The sequence below is a fragment of the Osmerus mordax genome, chromosome 4, assembly GCF_038355195.1.
Source record: "Osmerus mordax isolate fOsmMor3 chromosome 4, fOsmMor3.pri, whole genome shotgun sequence".
NCBI classification, from domain to species: Eukaryota; Metazoa; Chordata; class Actinopteri; order Osmeriformes; family Osmeridae; genus Osmerus; species Osmerus mordax.
This window is the reverse complement of record NC_090053.1, coordinates 4558427-4584055: the sequence shown is the minus strand read 5'-3', so window position 1 is coordinate 4584055 and position 25629 is coordinate 4558427. Positions and strand designations below refer to the sequence as shown.

General features: G+C 40.9%; 3 protein-coding genes across 3 annotated transcripts; 1 reads left to right on the top strand and 2 right to left on the bottom strand.

The window, feature by feature from the left end:
- The first annotated feature begins 725 nt into the window (after positions 1-725).
- stra6 (signaling receptor and transporter of retinol STRA6) lies at positions 726-9876 on the top strand. The gene is made up of 17 exons (XM_067233903.1): positions 726-808; positions 1651-1717; positions 2521-2603; positions 2759-2892; positions 3589-3755; positions 4467-4592; positions 5264-5334; positions 5807-5886; positions 5978-6039; positions 6241-6403; positions 6741-6816; positions 7274-7407; positions 7555-7672; positions 7862-7963; positions 8044-8207; positions 8759-8896; positions 9559-9876. The coding sequence occupies exons 1-17, from the start codon at positions 726-728 to the stop codon at positions 9807-9809; spliced, it is 2019 nt and encodes a 672-aa protein (XP_067090004.1). The 3' UTR covers positions 9810-9876.
- A 1417-nt stretch (positions 9877-11293) lies between these two features.
- On the bottom strand, positions 11294-15061 carry islr2 (immunoglobulin superfamily containing leucine-rich repeat 2). The gene is made up of 2 exons (XM_067235090.1): positions 15038-15061; positions 11294-14310 (listed from the first exon to the last, which is right to left on the bottom strand). Exon 2 carries the CDS (start codon positions 14299-14301, stop codon positions 12154-12156), a length of 2148 nt encoding a protein of 715 aa, XP_067091191.1. The 5' UTR covers positions 14302-14310; positions 15038-15061; the 3' UTR covers positions 11294-12153.
- A 3168-nt stretch (positions 15062-18229) lies between these two features.
- Positions 18230-25203, bottom strand: sema7a (semaphorin 7A (JohnMiltonHagen blood group)). The gene is made up of 14 exons (XM_067234689.1): positions 25034-25203; positions 24604-24743; positions 23913-23954; positions 23653-23748; positions 23251-23353; positions 22982-23092; positions 22704-22846; positions 21802-21980; positions 21357-21465; positions 20567-20762; positions 20222-20337; positions 19974-20119; positions 19800-19858; positions 18230-19695 (listed from the first exon to the last, which is right to left on the bottom strand). The coding sequence occupies exons 1-14, from the start codon at positions 25125-25127 to the stop codon at positions 19250-19252; spliced, it is 1980 nt and encodes a 659-aa protein (XP_067090790.1). The 5' UTR covers positions 25128-25203; the 3' UTR covers positions 18230-19249.
- Positions 25204-25629: the final 426 nt, after the last annotated feature.

The window sequence follows — 25629 nt, the reverse complement described above, 5'->3', positions numbered from 1 at the left end:
GGTGCCATCAAACAAATCTTTGATTTTTATCAAAGGGTTGCGCCGGGAAGGACAGGTGTGGCAGGCTGCAATGCATGTGTGAAATGTTTATGGGATTCCTGGTTGTTTTGGTTTTCCAAATGTGACTCCTTCAGTGACCTTACACAGGAATCATCACTGTGACTAATTGGAAAAACTCAATGGAAATCTCCCCTGTTATCACCAGTGGAACATTGTTGATAGGTCAGTCATCAGTAGCCCACACAGCGGCAGCTTGAATTTTACATATATAAGTACGGAGCACCTCTCTACCGTCTCTCCCTACCAGCCAAAGGTCCAGTGGCACAGCCCTGGAAGTAGATCTAATCCCAGTAATCTGCAGGTGGTAGAGGAGATTGGCTGCCTTGTCTTCAACATTTCTCTCCCTCCTTTCAGTCTCACTCTCGCTCTCTCCCCCAGTCACCCAGTGTGGTAATCCTCATCTGAAAAAGGGTCCGAAGTGAGGGGGTGGCACTCTGCAGCCAGGACCTGTCACATCTCTCTCCACTCCACAGAGGGACAAGGGCACCTGCATCCAGACTGAGAAGGAGAAAGAGGAGACTGAAACCAGGGGAAAAGGACACCAGAGCAGCAGCAGCAACCAAGCATTTCAGAAACTTTTTGTTCCTCTTTTGCTCAGGGTATCTCAGCTGTACCAGAGTTGGGGGATCTCCAAACACAACTAGCACTTGGATAGACATAGAACAATGAGTGAGGACACTGTTAAGGACTACTATGATTACCAAGACTGGTACTCGGAGAATGCAGTGCCTACCATGGTGCCAGTTGAGTGAGTACAAATGTATTCCCCTCATGTCAAAAGTTTGGAATTCCTAAAGTTTGTTGTCCGGTACTTGTGGGTGGATTTGTGTCGATAATATACTCTAATACAAAGGTATAGAAGTAAACTGACTGAAGTTAAACATTGTGAGGTTAAAAGGCTACTTCTCAGTTATTATACAAAAAGGTGTCATAAAACGTTGATCAGTAAAATGATATTCTTCATCAAAGCTCTTGTTAGTCCTGTACAGTATGTAAGATAATATGATCTACCGTAGAGAGATATTCTTATTATATGGGTGTGCTGTGTGGGCGTCTGAGGTGTCAAATTCAGTTAAAGTCTAACACACGCTGACATTTTATAATTTTGTGCAAAAGAAGTTTGTTTAACTTTAGTTTGATGACCTTGGTCTCTTTAATGTCACTGGTGCAGTCAATGAGTGCCCTACTAAAGAGGCAAGGTGATACACTTTGGCACGTGAACTTTTGTAAAATTCACCCATCCTGGTTTGATAGGCTGCCTATGTCCTTACGAATGCCTGCGGGCTACCCTGACAGTACAACAAAGCTCGATCATGTCTGTCCCATGAGCATTCGCACTCATGTGGACAGGAACAGGAAGCTGGTCATTAGTTGTTTTCTGGTGTCACCTTGACGCCAATCCGTTGAAATGTAAATCTGTGCTTTGCGATTCTAGTAGCAAAGCTTCCTCTCACAAATGGTCCTGTGGCCACAAATCATGTGTGAGTAGTTTAGGGGGAGTGTGGGGCGTGCTCATTGACTCCCGGTGTCTTGAGTAACACCATCAGAATCCAGCAATTTACGATTAGTGTGTTTTGTAACTTTTTTCAGGGTAATCCCACCATGTGACCCAACAGCTGATGACAGACTCTACCACATATGCATCGCTGCAATATCTGTGAGTTCTCCCTCATTTGCCAATCAGAATGCTTTTCACGTTAAACTGTTCAATCGTTACCATCACCCACACTTACAGGTGCTCGCCCACTGATTCAACAACTTGCAGGATAACCGCCTTTTGTTGCCATGTCGTTTTCTAGTCGCCTTTCTTATGAAAGAGATTTTGAACAGTGAGATTCAAGCATCACTGCTGTTACTTGAATTGTAATTAAGTCATGGGTTCCTCAATTGCGTATTAATCACGTACAATACCTGATCATTCTGAGTTTAAAAAGTCCTCAATAATAATTGACCCATTGTCCTTACATGTCGTATAATATATATTAGCTTGGTTATGTCAGGCGTAAGCCACATCTTTCACTTTCCATGTTTGCTCTCCAGCATTCTCCAAGCTACTGCAAGCACCTCTTGGAAGCAGTCTCTTCAGCCTCTCCTTTCATGTCTGAAAATTGTCTTCTCTATAATTAGTCCGTAATGCCCCATGTTGTGGCATTAGTGTTTTATTAAGTCTTTTGTTTCCTAAATGTGTCAAAGGTCATGACAGGTCAGTAAACTGTTGTAGCAGTCGTGATCCTGACTGATGGACACTCATTCAGATCAGAGATGGTGGGTGCCACTTGGAAAGATTGGGGTCTTGCCATTTGTGTCGAGGTCCCCCCCCCCCCCCTCCCTTATTTGGTCGAAACGAGGATGGGGATAGAACCCTGGGGGGTGTACAGCTGCATGGGGCCCACTGGCCATGTAGCACAGGGGTCAGTTGAAGGCACATGGGGCTAACTGGAATGTCCTCCCCTGCTCTAGCTTGTTGTCATGCTGATCCTAGCAGTCTTAGCCAGACGTATGAAGTTGGGAGATGGTCAGAAAGGACTCCCTGGCTTACTCAGGTACAGTTGCATCCTTTGATCACTATTTATTGACATTTCTACTGTGGTCTACTGTCAAATATCGACCGTTAATGCCGTTATTCATGACATCATCTATCAAAGAAGAAGCAGCTGGTAACAGGTTGGTTCTAAATATCTTCTGTTTGAACCAACAGCCCCGTCAACTTCCTGGACCATACCCAACACAAGGGCCTGGCTGTGGCTGTGTTTGGAGTGCTCTTCTGCAAACTATTTGGACTAGCGATAGCGCCAAACCCTCTTCCGTTCACTAAAGATGCAGGAAATAAACGTAAGTTGTAGACCAAAAACAGTAGTAATTTTGGCCCATCATGCATAATTAATTTTTATAACATTATTAAATGCATTTATTTCTTGACTAACATCTATATTCTTTAACAAAATATGCTCATAGATCTTTATTCCCATTGTCCATTGTACTGTTTTCATGTTGTTGAGACTCAAGCCACCCATTTTATGGGTTATATTACTCATTTTGTGAGTCTCTTCTCTGCAAGATATCAAATTAACCTGATTCACCGGTCCCCTTTGAAGAAGCAGGCATGTGTCCAAAATCTAGACTCGACTGAAAAAAGAGAACTACACACTAGACAGTGTTAATATTAGAAACTAGACTGTACACCTTCACTTTTACAACCAGCTAAACCCTTCACAATACTTGAGCTGCATAAGTGGATTACCTTGTTTGCATATGTCTCAATTCATTTTGAGTAAGGCCCTGCTCGATGAAACCTTTCTCAAATCAACTTATGTAACATGTTTAGGCAATGATACTTTGCTGATTAAGTATACAAACCCAAACTGATTCAAACTAATGTATAGCACATTGCACTGTAGGCATATCACTCACACATACAGCCTTTCCAGACCAATAACGTTTAGTTTCGCAGAGCCGCTCGTTAAGTATTGGACCATCCTGGTATGATGCTACTCCTCCCTCAACACTCCTGTGTGTTTTCATTTGCAGAGAACTGGATGATCCTGTCCCTGTTCTACTACCCCGCTCTGTACTATCCTCTGTTAGCATGTGGGACTTTACATAATCAAGTTGGCTATGTGCTTGGAAGCCTCCTCTCCTGGACACACTTTGGTGTTCTCGTCTGGCAGAAAGTTGACTGCCCCAAGACACCAGAGGTAATAAGGTGTCAGAGATCAGTACAGATCATCATGCTATGAACCTTTTATGAGTCATTGATCTGTAATAGGACCACTGAAAGGAGGTCAATTTACAGTATCTTATTATTAGTTGAAGCAGTTTTTTTTCTCTCCCAGATTTGCAGATAAGACAGTGAAACATTGTGCTGCTTTATCTTTTTTGACAAGCCTGGCTCAGTTGCAAGGAGTTTGTCAGCTCTTTGGGTACCTATTGATATCATTAGACAAAGGGGAGTAATGCTAATGTCTATGCTGTCACTGGGAACTTAGTCTGATTCAGGATTTTGAAGCTTAACCCTGGCTATTATTTCAGGTTTAATGCAATGAATTGTATATATTTGTTCTGGCTTGTGGTCAATCTTTATCAAGAGGCTTTATCACAGTTAATTACTTTAATGTCAGTTACTGTAGGAAAGAAACATCTAGACCTCACATTGTGCAGTGTTTCAAGAAAAGCCTTGGCCGGTGAATTTGTTTCACCAGTGTGCTGGCAGGCTACAAAAGCCACAGGGAAAACAAACTGATCAGCGTTTCCTGAGCTCTTTTAGCCTCTAAATCAAGTGGTACTGTGACCAATACATTGATGGGTTCAACAAGATTGCCTTTTTCCTATTTGTATTTTTAGAATGTAAAGAAAGAGATGGGCACTTGGAGGAGGAAACATTGACCTATTTCTGTTTTTAATTGCAGATCTACAAGTACTACTCCCTCTTCACCAGCCTGCCCCAAATTGCTTGCTTGGCATTCCTCAGTTTCCAGTATCCGCTTCTCTTGTTCAAGGGCTTAAAGGGCACAGAGAAAAACAATGCCACTGAGGTGAGTGTGGGAGCTGAGAGAAATTCCTCTTGAGTGTAAAGTAAGTGTGTGTGATCGAGATGTGTCTCTATATACACACATTATGACTGCATGTGTGCACCTGTGTGTATATTAAGGGACTTGTATAGTACCTTTTGTGATTCTAGGTCCTAGTCACTATTGCTCAAATTTACATGGTCAACTGAACGGCCTGTTTTCTGTTCAACTTTTTTTCATGAAATTCAACTTTTACAAAGATAAATGTCGCTTCTTAGTTAGACATTTTCTCTGTGTGTGCACGTGGGAAACCATCATGAGTGGCCATAGCTGCTAATCAAGGAGCTTACTGTGCTAACTCAATCTAGGCAGAGGGAAATATGTCAACTCCACATGGGCATACCAGAGGTCTAATCATTGTAAGCAGCTTTTACGTAATTGGTTTATGTTATGTTCCCGTTCAGGTTATGAAAAGGTTGCCTTGTTTGCCTTGTTTTCTCAACAAGGTACAATGCTGTGTTGTTTGGATGATAATCTCTGTAAGGTTATGTGATGAAACTGTGTGGGGAGATCACCCATTGGTCACCCCATTCCTCCTTGCATGACACGTGATGACTAATAGCCTGACGTATTAAATGACAAACGAGACCGTTGTCACAGTGTTCCTAACCTAGTGCAACTGTTTTTCCCCATAGGATCTTAACAGCAGCTACTACAAAGACTATGTCAAGAAAATCCTCAAAAAGAAGAAGGCATCAAAGGACAGGTTAGAATGGTTGTCGCTTGGTACATCAACCTAAGCTTGATCTGATAAACTAGGCAGAGGATGTCCCTTCAGTGTGCAGTGAGCCATGACATCACTGGCAACAGGGGGTTCCTGGTCAGGAAGCTTCCCTGTGTTTCTGTCCAGATAAACATCCAAGAAATGAATGGGAAATTATAATGTGCAAATTAGCAGTATCCCCAACTGACAAAATGGAAAGTGGAAACTAGTTATATCTGATATCCAGCCAGATAATGAATAGGAGCTCTTTAGCCAGTGGAAACGGTTCCCTGTCGTATTGACAGGGAGCCAGGAAAGGAGGTATTTCCTCCAGAGAGGAAGGCATCATCTGATATGACTTTCATAGTAAGAGAACGAGAGAATACACTGTATGCATGGGGCAATGAGCAAAAAATGGTTTAATTATGGATGAACCCAACATTTAAGATACTCAATGTCAATCTGATTCTCTCAGCACATCCGGCACTGAGAAGCCATCTCGAATTGAGCGGATGACTGATGCTGTGAAGGCCTACATTTACACACCAGAGGAGGGTAATGATGGCAGTACATATTTGTGTTGTCTCTGTTCATGTCCTTGATTTGCTTTTCTCTCTTAAACCGTTTTTGTCTCCTGTTTCTCCAGTTTTCCGTTTTCCTCTGAAGCTGGCGATATCTGCTGTGGTGTCCTTTATTGCTATATACCAGGTAATAATCAAATGAGTTTACACTATGTGTTTTCAGCATTTGTATGTAAAATAAATTAACTATTTAAATTCGGTCATTCAAGGATGGACGTTTATTCTCGCTTGACGACATGAAAAACCTACAGCTACTGTACATGTCTACAGTTTTCAGGTATGATAGTGGTCCTTTTCCCCCACATTGAATGAACCTACTTCTTCGCAGATGGCACTGATACTGGTGACTAGCGTCGTGCCAACTCTCCAGATCGTCCGCAGAGGGGTCGATGACAAAATTGCCTTCCTGCTGGCTGGCTTCAACATAGTACTGTCAGAGGACCGGGATGAAGTGGTCAGGATTGTGGTCTTTTACATGTGGTGTGTGGAAGGTAAGCAAATACTGGTAAACATCCCTTCTTGATGTTCTAGACTGGTAATAGGTTTTCTTGAACGTTCCTAACAAAATGGCTATTTGTGATGCACTGAAGTGCATGTTGTTAATATGTTGAGTTCTTGTCATGCTGACATGGGGGCAGATTTGTTAATCAGCACCAAAACGAGCTACAGGGAAAATGGGATAATGTACTCACCGATTTGGACTGCTGAACCGATTCATGTTTTCGCAGTGGTTTGTCTCCTTATCAGCAATGTTTGAAAATGCTGAGTGTCTCATGTATGTGACCCTGTCATAGTGACTCCTTTGTCATATGATATTTGTTTTGACAGTGTGCTACCTGTCAGCAATGACCCTGTCCTGCTTAGTGAACCTGGCCATGCTCATGAGGTCCATGGTCCTGCATCGGTGAGCATGGGAACAGCACACCCTCCTCTTCTCCCTTCTCACCTCCTCATGCTTGTCTTTTACCACTGCTCCACAAACCTGTTACACATACGTCTTACTGCATGCTGTGCTGGTCTGAGTGCCTGCCAATTTTTTTATATCTCAACTTCTAATTATCCACACAGTGCCCTATTTTATGTGTGTAGGTGCAATTTCACTCACAGAAAACCGCTTGCACTAATGGAAACCAGTTATGATAAGAAATGAAAATTGCGTTATTATAGCTGATAATAAGGTTTTTAAAGTAATGAGGTTCCCAACTCATGTATCTAAATTGCATTCTTTTTTAATGATGCTACACATCCTGAGAGAATACTGCAGTGTATTGTGTGTGTGTGGATGTGATTTATAACATAGACCTCTACTGGTCTCACCTCCATGATGATCTTTGCTCTACATTTTTGGGGACAATTATTAGGTCAAACTTGAAGGGGCTGTACAGGGGAGATATCTACAATGTTTATAACTGCCAGAGAAGCATCCGGCCATCACGGCCTGCCTTGGTCTGCTGGATGGGATTCACCAGTTTCCAAGCTGCACACCTTTGCTTGGGTAACACACCACCACAACCAGGCCTCATGCATGCAAAGGCTGCTTGCAAGAATTGAGTTCAAACAGCCGTGCCTATGTCAGCTTACTGCATGCTGCACTGTAGGTGAAGGAGGTTGTTTTTTGTTAAGGTTGTCTTCCCTTGTCCAGGCATGCTCATCCAGACCATGGTGTTCTTCCTCTGCATTCTGATTGCTGTGTTTCTCATCCTCATTCCCATCTTTCATGGACAAAATCTCATGCTCCTCCAAGTCGTAGGAAACATGTGGTAAGCATTCCCACACTCTCACCCCTGTCATCTCTTCACACTTTTACCGTCTGTGACTGAGATTACATCTGTTGCTGTGGTTATGCATGCACATTTCGAAAAGGTTCTCATGAAGAGATGTCTCTTCGGTACTTGGTTGTTTAATAAGCTGGTGTCGGACTGTAACTGTGGACTCATGTCATACAACAGGCCTTTCTTGTTGATGTTGATCTTGGCTGTCGTGGTTCAACATGTAGCTGCCAGGTTTTTCTTCATCAAAAAGTTGGCAGGAACGCGAGACCTGAACAACAGGTATGGTGCATAGCATGATTGTCCATTTCGGCTATTGTAATAGAAGAAAATGTGATGCTAAGATTGATCTTGTGCTTTAGGGGCAGCCTGTTCCTGATGACCTACCTGCTGTTCCCAGTCAATGTTCTGATTGGGGTGCTGCTGGGCCTGTGGCGTCTGGCGATCACTGCCCTCTTCAACATCGTGCACCTGGGGCGCATGGACATCAGCCTGCTCAACCGCAACGTGGAGGCTTTTGACCCTGGTGAGTCTGACCCTCGCACTGTAAGGTTTGTGTGGATCCTTCCTAGTGATATACCCCCAGGTATAGACTGCTTCCATAGATGACTGTGCTCTGTGGCCACAGTACAGGCACGCAATTATATCATAATATCATTTTATGTCATTGTCACATTGCTCTTAGCCAAATCATTTTCACAATTACAATTTTCCATGTTTCTGCCCCTTGGGATGCTTTTACAGCATGGATCTGAATTAAGTGAAGCAATTTCCCCTGAATAAATGCATACATAGAGATCCTTTTCAGAGACCTAAAATTGGGTTTTCATCCACCTGTGATGGAAGCAGTATATGACTCATATGATATCCTTATTTTATGCAACAGAGCTGGGATTGCACACCACTCACAGAAATGGCCACTGATATGAGACAACCGTTGTAAGGAAAGCAGATGGGTAAAACTAGTGATGTGGCCATTATGTGCTTTGACAGTGGAGGCAATCCTTGTGCCATCTTTGTGCTCATTGCTTCCCATTCCAGTCAGTCTGAAACTTTTTTCCCTGTGATTCTCGGCAGCCTACCGCTGTTATGCTCATTATCTGAAGATTGAGGTGAGCCAGTCTCACCCTGTTATGAAGGCGTTCTGTGGGCTGCTGCTGCAGTGTGCAGGGCAGGAGGGCAGTGCTGGACCGAAGGCACGAGATGCAGAGGAAGGTCTGTACCTGTGCTGGAACCACACAACCTACTCAATGCTTAAACTGATGGATAGCTATGACTTTATATGAAGGGAAAGGTCCAGCTTTTCAAAATGTGTGTTGATTGCTTGAATTAGGCAGCAGAAGTGAGCACGTAAATCACACAATCATTGGATTTTGCACACACTGTAATCATGGCAGGTCTAATTCAATCTGAATCTATAAAGTATGTGTCTGTGTATTTACACCAAGCTTCTGGTACTACCCTTAATCGGATCTTCTGTAAACTAATCAGCTGTCTATATTTTGTGCTCATGTTCTGTTCTGTGTGTGTGTGTGTGTTGGGGAGGATTGTTAGGTAGAGGATTTTACCTAGCAAAGAAAATAATGCATAGCTGGTAATTATCTATTGCATTACAGAGAGGGTTGCAATAGCACTGGATTACACAGATAGCCTGCTGTAATTGCATAAGCCCTTTGGGCCACATACATAAAGTGTGTTAATGGTAAACTCAATATGTTCTAACTGAGGATTCAAATTATGATTGTTTTGCATAATTACTCTCTGTGGTGTCTTGTAGGTCCTAAATGGCCTTCCTCGAAGCTCTTCAAGCTCCTAAATGAGAACTTAGACTTTTAACTTGCTGTGCCCACATTTAATGCATCTCTAACTGTGCACAGGAATACAATTGGTTAAGCAGGAGAAGAAACAGAACAAGGTGTCCACTGCAAAGCGAGCACGAGGACATTGGCTGCTCCTCTACACCCTGGTCAACAACCCTTCCCTGGTGGGCTCCAGGAAGCACTTCCAGTGCCAGAGCTCTGAGAGCTTTGTGAACGGAATCCTCAACCGCACCACAAAGGGGGACAGCAAAAAGAAGGCAGGAACCAAGGATGCTGGGAAGGAGGTGGAGCCAGCTGCCACTAACTGAAATGGGACATGATCCTTGAGGGTCTGGGCTTATTGTGCTTAACAAGGCTCCTGTTGGTTTTTGGATCATGGGCAGATTATATACTATAGTATTTTTTCTATGCATAGATCTGTCTGGATTTGTTGAGATAAGTGCACTTACAGACCAGTGCTTAAGAAAGTGCTGTTTGAGGGTTATTTCCAGTTTGTTCTGTCAAATGTTCCATTGTTTATTTGGATGTGCTGAGTCTCTTGTCTAACGAAGGTAGTGTGGCACTGAACTCCTATCTAACCATTGCTACAAGGTTAGAATGTGTGACTATTTATGAATGTACAGAATGTTCTGTTTTGGAAGATTGAGTAAATGTAAATTTTCCATGTGTTCAATTTTACACGTATTTGTGTAATTAACACTTACATTGTTAAAATAAGTGTAATGAACAATATTCAAAATTACATTTACATTTAGTCATTTAGCAGACGCTCTTATCCAGAGCCACTTACAGTAAGTACAGGGACATTCCTGTAGGTACAAAAAATATAGCTGCATATTGGTCTATCCTTATGGCTTGTAACTCACAACACACTATACCATTTTGTGCTGATGTTTTACAGAATTTCTACTAGAAACAAAAATTACTTTAAGGTTCAGGATCGTCCTCATTGGCTTTGCATTCTTAATTTTGATATCCATCTTTACATTGTGTGTTGCATTTTAGTTCAAAAGTGCCTCAAGATTCTTTTGAATAAAAACGATGCATTCCTGGTTATTATTATGAAACGAAAATGAATTTTTCTCTTGTAGAAAAGTGTTATCTCTCTCGATAAATTCCGGACGGCGGGGTATTGTACATGTTTTTTTTTTTGCAGTACAAAGGTGTAAGTAAACGATGTGCGATCGGCTACAATACTCTTGGCCGTGTCTGATAGCGGAATTGATGTTTTTTTATCGTGAAATTTCTAACGAAAGGAAATATAAAGTTTTGTTTTGATGATCAGGCTCTAGTGAGCCAAACATTGTTGTGGCTCTGCAATCGGGATTTCTTGGTTTAAACGCATCAAAAAAACATAAATTGACCCGTTAAAGGTCTATGGCGTTTTTATCCTTTTAATTAGAAAATGTATTTAAATAATAAATCGAATGAGAGAAAGGAAAGAGGCTGAAACAATCCTAAACGTTAAATCCGTGCAAACAATATTGACTGGAGAAAATCACCAACAAATTTAGACATTTTGTGCAATAGGGTAAAAAGTCCAGTTGCTGACACCAAAAAATACATAGGTCGAAGAAAAATAGAAAACATTTTACTAACAGATGTGATATTTCTGAATACGAAAGTGAATCAGCAAGGAACACAATTTAAGACAGCTCCCTTTATTTAATCCGGAAATCTACAAACAGCCTTTTCGGTTGTAATAAATACTCTAGGCTATGCATTTGTCTTATTTTAGTGTTTTATTAATTACAAGTACATAAAATCATATCAAAAGCATTGAAAGGTTGGAATATTACAATTTACTCACAAAGAAAAAACTCACTATGCATAAAATTACAAGACACTTAAAAACTTCCAGACGGTCTCCTGCGTCCGTTGATGATACCATACTGTCATTTACTTTCATAAAAAAGAGAACATTGTTTATATTCACATGGATAACATCACATTGACATGAAGAATATCTATAATGTCCTCTAGGCTACACTAATAAAAACCACACATGAAAATACGTATCGGCCTATGTGTGACATGCCATGGACAAGTTTCTCAAAGAGGACACGTTCAGTATTGTTGAAAAAGGCGTAGAGCAAGCACCGATTGATTTAGAGGTTTAAGTCACACGTCTTGAAGTCCAACATTACATTTAACAATATCTGTTGCTTGTTGCCTGGATTACCCATGAACAGCACATGCCTTGACAACAGTTAAAAGTGAATTCCCTTCTGATCACACAGAACAATGAAACGGAACAGTCAGTGATTGGATGCGTTTCAGAAGCGCTGTCCAGCACTGTAACTTCCCGAAACAGACGCTTGAAGATCACAATATTTAAGCTAACCTACGCCCTGCATAAAGGGGACATTCTAATAACTTATGCATTTGAGGTCTGACAATTTGTAAAAAATTGTGCTTGCATTTCAGGGTTGCTTTTTAATTGATTCGGTCAAATAGCCAACCAATGGTAGCTAATGCATAACGTCTTTTAAGAATCTCTTTTTGGATTAACAGATCTCTTTCTGAGGTAAATTGAGCTATCCACCATTATCAGGGCTATCATATTTACGTGAAGTAATGATAGGTAATTTATCTCCTTTACATGTAGTTGAAAGTAACTATTTTACAAGCTCCACTCCGACAACAATCCACTCAGCGACTAGGCTCTTTATAGTTACCATTTATTTCCTCAGAGATGTTAACTGCCTCTGCCCCCAGGGGTAACCTATCGCTGTACTCCGAACCCACCTCAAATTCCTCCTGGTTAGTTTTGGATGTTGAGCCAGGGATTGATTCGGTTACCAGGCTGCCTTCCACCTCTCCCTCCTCCTCTCCATCTTCCCCGTCGATCTCTCCTTCTCCCTCACCCATCTCACTAGGGTTGAAGGTCTTTTCGGACTCAACAAAAGACGCTCTGGGATCAAAATCTGTAGCCATTTGTTTTTCCATCTGATCCGGATTCTGAGCCTTCATAATCAGCTTGTATGTCTTGCCTTGGTACTTGTATAATAAATGACAGCAGGTGGCCCCGAGCAATGGAACAGTAGCTAAAGCCAGCAGAAAAGTGCTGACAACCACTATGATCAACAATGATGGGATTTTGTTTCTTGTTGTAAAAACCACCTGGACCTGGCAGTCCTGCCCCCCATAGGTGAGACAGAGAGTGTAGTTGGTGCCAGGCTGTAATCCCTGGAAACGATAGGCATTGATTCCTTCCTCTATCTTGGACCACTGAACTACTGAGTGTCCATTGCCAGTATCTACACATAGATATAGCATGTCCAGGGGGGCTTTTTTGGTTGATGCTTGAATGAGACTGAAAGGCTCTTTGTTCACAGTTTCTAGGTTTTCTGTGTGACTGAGGTGAAGGTTAGACTTGCTTTTTGGAAGTTGGAGAGGATTTAGCTGAACTTTGGCTTCTGTTTCTGACACTTCCAATGCAATGACACCAAAGTCAAATGTATACCGCTTCTGGTCATCCAAGCTCATATTAAAGGCATGATTGGAGACGTGTTGCCATTGGTTGCCATCACTTTTACCACATTTGCTGGCAAAATGCACATCATCTGAATCCTCGCCAATCTCCTTAATGCCATCATGTTTGTCAAATGAACCAGTTGAAATGCCTTTGGTCTTTTCATCTTTCTTAGGCCAGTTGATTACATTGTTGTTGGAAGTCTTAGGCCCAGGCTTGTTTCCGGATGGTCGTGTTTTGTCTGCCGTAGTGTCGAGAATTGAGTTGATTTCATGCTTCTGGGTGCTTGCCGCCACCACTTTGACAGTGCTCTCTGCAATCCCTACATCATTAACAGCAGAGCATGTGTAATTTCCATCTTCTTTTTTACTCATACGAGGGATGATCAGGGTACCATTTTGAAAGACAAGAAATCGATTGTTGGTGGTTTTATCATTAATAGGCAAATCACCTCTTTCAACAATGGGGGGTACATGGAAATTGAACTTTTCACTTCCTGTTTTCACTTCCCAGCTGACTTCTGGTTTTGGGCTTCCACTTGTTTCACAATTCAAGATCAACATAACACCCTCATACAGCTCTGTGTTTTCTATGTTGGGTTGGTGGGTAATAGTGATGGTGGGAGCCTGACAGTCCAGTTCGGGCATCTTTGTAACCAAAGCACCTTTCAGTTCAACAGGGGCCTCACACAAAATGGTGTCTTGTTCAGGGACAGAAGTTTTGGTTTCTTTGATCCAATCCCTAAGCCATTCCAGGCTACAGGAGCAGGTGAATGGATTGTTGTAAATCTGGAGATGAGACATGGACGTGAGGGAAGCAAAAGTACCTTGTACAATGGTGGTGAACTTATTGTGGTTGATGCGCAGTGATCTCAGATCTTTGAGAGAAGCAAAGGCATCCTTGGGCAGGTTGATCATCTCATTGTTATTCATTTTCAGAAGCTGCAGGGCTGTGAGGTTGTAAAGGTCCTCCCATGGGAAATTGATAATTTTGTTGTAGCTGAGATCAAGGTTGCGCAGTTGGATCAGTGGGGCTAAGGTGTCCCTCTCGATGGTGACTATCTCGTTGTGGGCCAACCAAAGAGAAGTTACCTGAGTGACGTTGATGAAGCTTTTAGATTTCAGTAATGTGATCTTGTTGGCAGAGAGACTGAGGGTAGTCACGTTAGAGGGCAAACCCACAGGCACCAGTAGCAGTTCTTTGTAAGCACAGTCTGCAAATTGATGGGCGTATTTATCCAGGCAGCTGCATGGCTGAGGGCAGCACTGCACAATACCAATCACAACAGTCCACAAAGCAAGGAAATGCAAAAGCGTTGAGGCCATTTTCAGCACCTGAAAAGATTTGGAGACAGCATATTAAGTGATATTCAACTTCACAGTGCTATTAGAGAGAGAAGATCTGTTAGATTTGAGAGTGTCCCATAGAGGCAAAATATCTGCTTATGTTGAACACACATGCAATAATGTAGAATGACATCCTGTTGCTTGCTTTAAAATATATGGGACGCTTTTCAAGAATGTCTCTGATATAGAACATATAGATTTTGGAGCTTGTAGCATACAAGTTATTTTATGAAGAAAAAAATACATAGTTGTATAATTCTGAGGGTAAAAAAAATAAAACACTTTAATTATTTTGGGAAATACGTCGGGATCCGAAATCAAGTAGATTAGCAAAAAATGTCAAGCTTTTATTTACAATATAAAAACGTGTGATCACAACTAAACGAGAATAGGATGCTGTATGGGATGCAGCTCAGAGGCGCAAGTGGTAGGTTATCAGCGGAGAGATTTCAGGTCCAAGGTTCTGAACCTAACCTCCTTGGCAGAAGTAAGCGTATTTAAGGACATTTAAAAAATGGGTTATTATCAGTTTAAAATAGTGTACCAAGTAAAACTATTTCTGTACCAACCAGTTAGATGTCAAAATGTTGTTGTTCAAAGTTTGGATAGGCATACTCAGGATTGTTTCATCAAACCCCATGCAGTGTCCACTTATATCAAACGAGTTGAGTGTTTTACAGAAAAGAATACGTGACAATTTACTTAATAATCTTACCTTTCAGAGAATACTTTCCAGTCGTTATTTTTTTTTTTTTTTTTGTATTCTGTGTCTAAAATGTAATACTGTCTACTAAAAGACACTATTAGTTGTCGAAAGAAGTAGTGTCCTCGAGTAATGATTTCTTCGCATTATTTTTAGAAACGGTGGTAACTGTGATGATGGGTGGTGGAGAAAACATTTTTCCCTCGGTATGGTGCTCTGCAGTCCGAGCGCTGTTTTCTTCTTGCTTCTGATGGAGTTGCTACGATCTGTGCGCGTTCCCGTCATCACGGACCAAGAGGAGTGCTTGTGGACGCGCAGCCTCTCCCATCTCTCACTTCTGTATTAAAGATACAGAGGCTACGGGCAAACTCTGCTACAATCCTCAAAGACAATTCATAATTTAGACACGGATATTTAATTCAGTATTCTGTCAACCTAAAAAGCAACTTAATTGACCTCATTCAGTTCTGCCCCGCCTCTACAGGCCAAGCGAACACATGTTTGTAGCTATCCATTGCTTTGAACAAGAATGTCCAAAGGTTCAAATGGCATGCAAAATCTTTTATTGACTTGACCATTATCTTTTGATACGCAATTGACGTGTTGTCTTTAAAAACTGCAAAAATAAAATATATTTGACATAAAGGTTAAGCGTTCATGTTTCATGTTGTTTCATGTAGACGGTGATTTAACTGCATTGTGCATAATTATTGGTGTTCGGTCAAGGTTAAATTAAGAATATTCTTACTGATCCATTATGGCCACTTATGAATTTGTCCTGCTATTAAAAGAAACATTTTCAATTATAGCTGTCGAAAGTATTATTTTTGAAGTATGTCCATAGCATCAGTGTATGTTGGTCATCTCTGGGTTTGGATGGATTTTTCCTTTCAAATACTGACATCTTGAGGTAATAATATTGCTGGCACCTCAGACATTGTACGGATTTCGGAAACTGGCCCAGTATTGTTCTCTCTGTATCTTTATAAGAGTGACACCTACTGTTGAAAGGCTATAGTACAGAATATATTATGTACGCTATTTTACCAAAAGTATGTGGATACCACCTGACCATCTTCTCCTGTCTAGCCACCTCCCCACCTCCATCAGAGACACTGACTGAATCCCCACCGTCAAGAAAAGGCTTAAGACCAGTGGCGGTTCTAGACAAGTTTTACTGGGGGGGCCAAGGGGGGGGGGGCAGTGTTTAATCAGAGGGGCACATTAAAAAACAGAAACAAATTATATTTAAATATTAAATACTTTAATTTTGCTTTACATAAAAATCATACAAACGGCTCTGGCTCTCCCTCTTCCAGCTCCTCAGCCCTCCCAATACCTTGATATGTTTCTCTAACTATTTTATTTACTGGGGCAAAAAAGGCTGCAATGTCCCACCCTCGGTTCATGATGACTACTAGAAGAAGAAAAACGTTTTTTTTTATTCAGTCAGCTCAGGGGGGCCACAGTGGGGGCCAGGGACATTTTTACAGGGGCACTGGCCCCTGTAGGCCCCCGTGTAGAACCGCCCCTGCTTAAGACGCAATTGTTCCGGGAGTACAACGGTACTTAGGAATGATTTGCTGGACCTGATGCTAGTTTCCTCCAGGATAACAATGACTCTTATTGAGAGACTTGTTACTCTTGTTGGTTAGTTGTAACGGATTTAAATTCTTGTACTCGCTGTGAAATATTTTACTGTTGATTGCTTTTCTACAGGTACACTCTTGCACTTTTTGAGGTTCATGTTGTTTAATTGTAACTTGTTTAACTGAATGCTCTTATGTTTCTTCCCTTTGGCACTTATTTGTTTTTTCACAATATATGCTTCATGTTTTGTCTGCTCGCAATGTTTGGGGCTATCTCGTTGTTATGATCAGTGATCTATGCACTTTTGTAAAGTTCTCTCTTGGAAGTGCTTTGGATAAAAGCGTCTGCTAAATGCATAAATGTAATGTAAATGTAATGACCATTGTACCTACCCCCCCCCCACCACCACCGCCCCCCCCCCCCCCCCTCAAGTCAAACAATGAGGGCTATTTATAATGGTTTGGGCCACTCAGTTCCACTATTTGAACAATGTACCAAACATCAGAGGAAAAAAAACAAGAAACCACAATTAAGGGGAAACACCCAGTCTCACCCACATAGAAACACCCAAGTCTCAGAGGAGTTGGTCTGAACTGTAATTCAGTCCAGAGTTGACCTTGAGACTGTTCTAGGTCAGTCCAGGACAGAAATAAACTTGTGTTTGTTCCAGAGGACGGTCTTTTAAGCTGTAAGCTGATTGGCTATTGGGTTGCAGACTCAGGCCTCTGTGGTGCTGATGAAGAAATGTTTCCTGCGGAACTGCAACTGCCTGATGTAAATTCTCCTGGGGCATCGCTGACTCAGGTCAAACTACTGAAATACTCCAGACACAAGTAAATTGTTTTATTGCCAGCCCAAAATGCTGTTAGCCAAACAGAGTTAAGAATGCGAACGAGATATCTTAAATAATAAAATACTGTCATTAAAGTGAGTAATGGTGACTTAATCATTTTCTTATTTATGTCCATCATCAGAGCACACCATAGGATTAGGTCAAGTAGACACGTAACCATTGGCTTTGGGAAAAGACCTCAAGGGCGATGCTGTGTCATCTCCGGCTTAAGGCTGAGACCATGATCTTCATTAAAGTTACCTGAGGTCATGAATAACACACGTGGAAGGGCCACCTGCATCCTGCAGACTTTAGCTGTAAAGACTGTAATGGGCAGCTGTCGTTTCTCTGCATGTTATGTTACCTACCTTCATTTTTTTGGTAAACAATTGTTCCGAATTTTCTCTCTCCGGAGAGGTTTTGATTTGTGGGTTGTAAAGCATGTCGAGAAGGAAACCGTTTGAAGGATCTAGATTTTAAAATGTGCTGGAAGATTATGACGTAGTTCGTACCATTCTAGCTGAGTTTCTGTCACACTATCAAATCTGAGATGTACACTCTTACCCAGAGACACTGTGTCTATTTCAGACACACAGTCTGGGGTCACTGACTTTGTTTAGCCTAAGTGACATTACAATCTGTACTTAAGTAATCACATGAGAAACTGTAAGACTGCGAAGAAGCACAGGGGTGAGCCGTTGTCCATGTGGATGGCAGGAGATGGCATGTTTAGGGCACAAACTGGTCAGTCCGTTATGGAAATATGAGCCTTACTTTCATGGATATAATTGTATATTTATTAGAGTATAATTGTACTTTTAACATAAAAATATATTGTTTGTAAATTAACAGACAAACAATCACAGAACAAACTAAGGGTTGTTCTAAATGACATAATTAACACAAAAAAACGCAATTTGAAAATAAATATAAGGTGCGGTTTATGTTAATTCAGTAACACAGATAAGCAGATCAGGCTGATCAATTTAGAACCAAAAGTTATAAAGTTCTCTGTAAACTATGATATCTATCACTTAGAATAGAGATATTATTGTCACGGTGTGTGGGAGGGTAGGACCCAAACGCAGGAGAGTTTGCCAGGTAGCGCATAAAACAAGGTTCATTCTTGATAATAGGGAAACAGACAGGGTACTAAACAGTAAGAAGGGTAAGGACAAGACAAAGACTGGACACAAAACAGGAACCTAAATACACAGAACCAAACAAGAAACAGGTGGACACAATAAGACTAACGAGAACTGAAACCACTCAACGAAACACAGGTGAAGACAATGACAGACACAGGGAAACACTAGGGCAGGGCAAAACCAAAAACAACAAGGGGGCACGGCTGTGGCCGTGACAATTATAAAGTAATTATGAGGAAATTAAAGATGCAAAGCAATAAGAACACATTCTCCACATTGGCTATAATCCATACTGTAACTACACATTCCAATCCATATAGTAAATTCAATTTACCATATTATTACTCAATGACATGGTACCAAAGTCTCTGACTTTATTTGCTTTATTTATCTTATAGAGCCAGAAGTAAAAAAACGACTTGGAAATTAAATAAATGCCCAAGTGTTGTTCCTGTGCTCCATCCTGTTCCCTCTCTGATACCATCTAGATCAGATGTGTTCCCACTACCAACAATCAAGGGATCAAGGGATTCAAACAAGAATTTATTCTGGGGAGGCTGGCGAACATGCACAGGCCAACAGATCCTTCTGAGTCTCTCGAATCACATGCTCTCTATTTCAGCACAAACCTTTTTGCACCTGAGCCTTTAACTGCTAAATGTCACAAGGCAGCATGCAGGTACGTAGCCTATTGGTTAGGATAAAGGAGGAAAGGGTGGAAAGTACAGTTTTAAGATTTAACAGGGCCATCTCTGCTTTAGCACTGGTGCTTCCACTGAGGACGGATGGGCTTCTGATGTTTCTGTTTGGGTTGAGCTGGTACGCTTTCACTGTTTTGTTGTAGTCTCTCTCTTTGGACACGCATATGTAGCCTCCGTAGTTTTCTTGGGCCATGGCAGGGATGAGGTGCAGGCAATTGGCCTGCATGGGCAGACAGGGTTTGCTGTGGCCTCCTTGCTCCCATGTATAGACAGCATGGTAAGAGTCTATTGGACAGGAAAGGTAGAAAGGGGCATTCGGCGGGACTTCATGAACAGCTGTCGGAGGCTCTGAGGAAGGAGGCTGAGTCTCTCGTTTGGTTCTGTTCAGTTTCTTTGACTCTGGACAGAAAGATTCAAATGTATAGCGCACTTACAACAAAATGTATACTGTCATTCATGGGCATGTACATAGTATGAGATCGAAAATATTGATTAGAGTATACCTTCTGTGGTTTTCGGGCACACACTGGTCTGTCCATCAAGGATGTTTTGAATGCTTCCACTGCAAACATAACAACAAGAACGGAGCCATTAGGAAATCATTTGCATTGTTAACTACATCACATAGCTAGCACAAGAGTATCGTCTCAATCATGTCTGTCTACGATCAAACTCACAGAACAGTTGGGGTGCAGCCGGATTTGGACCAAGCACAGTAAGGGTCCCGTGCTAGAACACAATCCTCACAGGAGCTATTGTAGTCCTGACACCTTTCAAGGTCCAGGGTAGAGATCTGCTCAGAGAAGCCCACGACCAGCTTTCTCTAGATACACAGGAAAGTGTAAGCATTCTAAACATGAATGCATGCCAGAACAAATCATGTATTTCATGCAACTTTTGTCAGTATTGCATTACTTTACAGTACCTTCGCAGACTCCAGTTTAATCGATCGAATAATGGCTGAGTGGTTGGAGGGTCGTATTTCTGAGATGATGAAGGGTTCTGAGCCATCCTCTAAAATTTTGTGTATCTTTCCAGAGTCTGAAACATGCAGGTATATCGTAGATGGACAACACTGACTAATCTACAGATTGTATAAAAAAATAAAAAATAACCTGAAACCTAATCTTAGCCCATTCTCCAAAACATCCTCTGACCTCAGTACAAATAAACAATAGAAGCAAATTTCCACCCACCAAGTAAACAGAACGTTTAAAACAAGAACATAAAGAGCAAAGGACAGGCCAGATGGTTAATAATGCAAACATACCAGTGGCTAGAAGCAGCACATTATGCATTTGTTTATCAGCTGCCTGAACTTGGTCCACAGCTATCTTGGTATAGTTGTTGCTGCTTATGTAGAAAGGAATACGGGGGTGTATGGAATGGATCCAGTCACTCATTTCAGGGTGATCCTTTACTACATTGATGGTATCCAATGGCAAGGTCTTACTGTTTGATACACACTAGGAGGTATGTGCACATAAAAAATAGTTCAGTCCAAACATTAACATTTACATACAGTTCAGGAACGCAAGGTTCGAATGGCAAAAAAAAAAATTCAGCAAGGAAGTTCACTCCACAAATAAATCTTTTACAAGTTTACAAATAAATAATACTGATAAGCAGTCAATGCCTTTCTACAGGAAATACATCTTGACAACAATATGACAGACGAGAATGATAAAACAAAAGTACAATGTAAGGTGATATTTTGGACTGGATTGACAGTATGTGGGGCTGTTTTGATTATTATTATTATGATTTCCTCATATTTATTTTTACATGACTCAGAACAGGGTGGACTCAATGAGCCCACCCAGTCCATGACCCATTTTAGCTCCATGAGCTAAAATGGGTCCTCCCATGACATCCAGCTCATACATGGAATACACACACAAATGTTCCACTTTAATCATCACTGCTTTTCTATTGCCTACCCTAAACCTTCCATTGCTTCCAAAAAATCTTACAATATTAAGTACAGTTGCATGCGACTGACTACAGTACAAACCTTTTCAAACTTAACACAGAAAGACTAGAGAATAGAGTAAACTCACCCTTCCAGGTCTGGGATTAGGAATTTCTTTATCAAAGCCTTTGAAGGTGGAGTTTTCAAAAATGCTATCAATATCTTCCATTGAGTATACGCATACAGCAGTAGAGTTCCTGTAAATGGAAAGAACTAAAGTTACTGCTATTGCCTAATTACCCTAAACTAAACGAGTGTATAACACCAGTGTCTACTATAAATTCCTTCTACAGAAAAACTATTTAAAAAAACACATGACCAAAATGACTGCACATTCTAGAACTGCGTCAAAATCTTGACATTTACAAGGCTGGAAATTGGTGGGCTGGAATGTTGGCAACTACTCAGGAAGAACCCACGGAAACTGCTATGTTTATCTCAATCGGTATTTGGTTCAAGTCCTGTAAACCTCTTAAGTGTGATATGTCTGGGGCATTAATGACAAGGATAAAAGGAGAGGTTGGCTATCTTACCAGCTGCTTGTGAAAAGGCCATAAACTCTTGAACCCTTCCAGTCCTCAGAATGCAACACATAGATGTCTTGAAGACGGTTGAAATAGAGAGACTCTTTTGGAATTCCACACACAAGACGAGCTTTCAGGAAAGATGTCCACATATTCTGGAAGAATCTCTTTGACCCACCTTCATCTATCTGCAGAATGTGAATTTATGAATTTCCTCGGCCAAACTAGTGTTATACCAACAAACCTGCCATGATTGCATATGTTCACAAATATGGAAGCAAATCGTTACCAAAATTCAAATGCTGGTATTTGAATTTTGGTAACGATTTGCTTCCATACACAAATGGCCATGAACATGGTTATCTAATATAAAACAATCAACAGCGCTGCTGGGCTTCCTGTGTTTGTATTTCAGTTAGGTAAATTCAGAAGGTGCTGTCACAGCTGTTCTGTACGTGGGAAACAATGCATTATTACAGGTGCTAGAAAAGGGGTTACTATTTGAAATAATGAAACACTAGACACAGAATGTGAGCTGAATCAACCTGGTCTTGCCATCAGCCGAAACCTAACCTTCACATTGGCAGAGTTTAAAAGTATTATGACGTGAGGATATTAACACCACCATGGTTTCCATTTTCAATCTCATAAGTAATTCATTCCTACTTGAACTAGAACCATTCATTCTCCCTACCGTATTCTACTTAGTACAGCACTTTCTATGTTATCATTATTTTACCTGCATGCTAAAATGTATCCACAACAAAATGGTTGTCCCAGCTCACACTATATACACTTCTTATCCTCATGAAGATCTGAATAACATCAGATACAAGGAATGTATCTACTTGAAGTGATGTGGCCTCCTTCAAAGCCTCGACACACACACCATGCTAAACCTGTACTCGTACCTTGCAAACTCTGGCCACCCTTGATATCCAGGGATCAGCCTCCGGACTATTGTCAGAGTTCTTCTCTCGGAAAAAGACATAGATCTTTTCATTATGTGGATCATCGAAACGCTGGATCCAGTTGGCAGATATGAAGGTGGGTTCTGTAAGAGCAAGAGATACCAGAACAAGGAGACCTATTGTGATTACTGCTGGCCAAAGAGTTATTTATACATGTATCGTTTTACATATATGAGACAGCAGAGTGGTTTGTACCAACTCTGATGACACTTACTGACCTGACACCCATGTGTTGTGCATCCACACATTGGTTCTGCTGCCTGCTTTCCTTCTGAATTGAAGTGAACTTCCATCACTATCCAAGGGAGCAGCAGCATATAAATCCCCCTCTTAATTTGCATATATAACAGCACAAAAAGGACAAGAGATTATTTTCAGGTCAATGGACAAGCATAAATTGACTTGACTTGATTATATGCTTATATAACTCTTTATGAAACAACTACAATGAGTCATACAGTATGCTACAGTACAGGATCTGACATACCTACTGTGAGCGACAATGAGTTATGTGTGTAAATGTGTGGCGAGATCCCAATCCCTTCATAACTCTCCACTATTTCATGTGTTTGATTGTCGATCTGGGAATACTTTTCAAAGAAAAATACAGTTAACATTCATCAACAGAGGTCCCATAAACACAAATAACAATAAACACAGACCTTAAATGTTGTATTAAAAAATATGTACTGGAAGTAAATTAGATGAAGTGATGTCAAATTACAGTTTGTAATTATAATTTTGAGACTACACCCACCACATCCACTTCAAATGAGCCTGGGAGCCCTGTTATTTACCAAAGTTTTATGAGAAAAGGAATAACCACAAGCCAGACTGTTCAGACTGTGGTGGGAAGTTTTAAACAGTGCTAGCTATACAGCCAACTCACCAGCTTCCAACACTGTGGCTTGTGTCCATTGGTCCCACATACAAACAGACTATCTTGAAAATGTTGGATCACAGTGATGACATTCTCACATGGTCCCTATATGAAGGAATGTACACATCTGTATGTAAGGAAGTCAATTTAAAATAAAACAAATAGTTTTGTCACAATGCCTTAAATGAGCGTGCTATCGTAAATCTTTTTGTTGAACTGATCATCCAGTCTAGCAAAGATCCATTTATTCAACTGAACTTTATACTAACCTCTGTACATGTCTGTTCACCTGTCGTGTTTAGTGTAAATTCCTGTCGAAGAAAATTGATTAATACATCAAAGACAATTCTATACATGTCAACCTGAACAAGCAATAAAGAAAGCCATTTTCTTAGTATGTAGACATTAGGTTACTCTACATTATATTTCGAGTATGGTCAGTTGTATCATTTATTTTGATACTCATCGCTGCTCTATATTCCATTGTATGTTACCTTTGTTTTGATGACTTATTTCTTCACTTATTCTGTAACTCTGCAGTGCAGATTGATTTAGGAATTGAAAGAAATTGTGTAGGCTAATATGTAGGCCTATAATGTTCTGTATTAATTTAATATTGTTGAAATGCAATTTGAATAGCCTGTTCACAAACAGCAGCTACTGACATTGACTGCGTCGTGGTGTATTTGATGACACCATCGGCATATGGCTTTCATCACATATGCCGATGTTTCTTTTATGCCGACCTAATGTAAGGCTAGGTCTAATTATAGGTTAGAAATCAGGTTAGAGACATTTAAAGTTTCCGTGGAAACTGATAGGCTCACTACGCAGGCCAGTAAATTATTAATAATGTTAACTTATAATTTGCTACTGCTGTTGGTCGGTGGCTTGATGGATGTATTGATGTGTGTATCGAAGAACAGCAGTCGATTAAAAAATAATGTAGGCTATACGGACCTCTATGATCCGACAGTTCTGAACATCAATCCGTAATACAAAGTCCGTTCCTCCAACGTATAGATCATCAGAATCATCTGGGTGAAAGAACACTGTGTGGTTCTGATATATGGGATATTGCAGGGTTGTGTTTTCCTGGTCTAGTGGAGAGAAAAATCAGTATCAAACGACGTAGAAAATAATGTGTTTTGAAACTTGATCCTTAACTTAGGGATCAATTATAGACAACGCTTTGACTTGCTGTCTACATCTGACTACCTGGCAAGTCCATATAGCTTAGCTAATGCTTTAAGAATAGTTTACAGAAGCACCTGATTAGCCTAGTAACAGCCTATGACTAGCTAAATAACTTATAGGCTACCTACAGTAGAGATAGCCTATTAAATTAATTACCCGTAAGACTATAGCGCGCTGTGGGATGCATGTCTACCTTGTTTCAGGATACGTCTCGGTGTTTCCCTCCATGCAAAAGAACATTTAAAAGTCCATGCCAAAAAAAAGTTCAGTTGAATAAACAATTTCATTTTGTTACTCGGTCGATCAATCACTTGGGAGAAGGCAGCCGTATTGCCATGACTGCAAAATTAACATCCTTCAGCATGCAGAAATGACTCCAGCACTGAGAGGCTACACCTTACCACTGCAATTATATAGCCTACTGGGGAAAAGGCGTAGGGCGAAAGGATGACGATGGCGTTGTTAACAGAACAGACACCTGGGGCGCTTCATTCTCATAGAAATAGCCCTCTCCCACTGATTTGCACTGAATTGATTGAACAATTCAATACGGTAAAGGTCGTAACTCAAAAGTCTTCCAAACAAAAAAAGTGTATTTTATTACTAAAGACCTTACGATATGTCAATTTTGTATTTGACGAAGTAGCGTAGAAGACCATTTTACTGAAAAGCGCACTTTTCCGTGCGCTTTTGTGAAATTGGTTTCTTAAAATTGAGGAAATTGGTTTCTTAAAATTGAGAAAACAAAAGCACAGTAATTACGGCCTACATAGACTACAATAGGCTACT

Coding starts and splice junctions, on each gene's coding strand:
- stra6 (XM_067233903.1), top strand. CDS start 726: ATGAGTGAGGACACTGTTAAGGACTACTATGATTACCAAGACTGGTAC. Junction 6,404..6,740: donor TTACATGTGGTGTGTGGAAG/GTAAGCAAATAC, acceptor TTGTTTTGACAG/TGTGCTACCTGTCAGCAATG. Junction 8,208..8,758: donor CGTGGAGGCTTTTGACCCTG/GTGAGTCTGACC, acceptor GATTCTCGGCAG/CCTACCGCTGTTATGCTCAT.
- islr2 (XM_067235090.1), bottom strand. CDS start 14,301: ATGGCCTCAACGCTTTTGCATTTCCTTGCTTTGTGGACTGTTGTGATT.
- sema7a (XM_067234689.1), bottom strand. CDS start 25,127: ATGAAATTGTTTATTCAACTGAACTTTTTTTTGGCATGGACTTTTAAA. Junction 24,744..25,033: donor GAGACGTATCCTGAAACAAG/GTAGACATGCAT, acceptor TCTCTCCACTAG/ACCAGGAAAACACAACCCTG. Junction 23,093..23,250: donor CTCATTGTCGCTCACAGTAG/GTATGTCAGATC, acceptor ATGCAAATTAAG/AGGGGGATTTATATGCTGCT.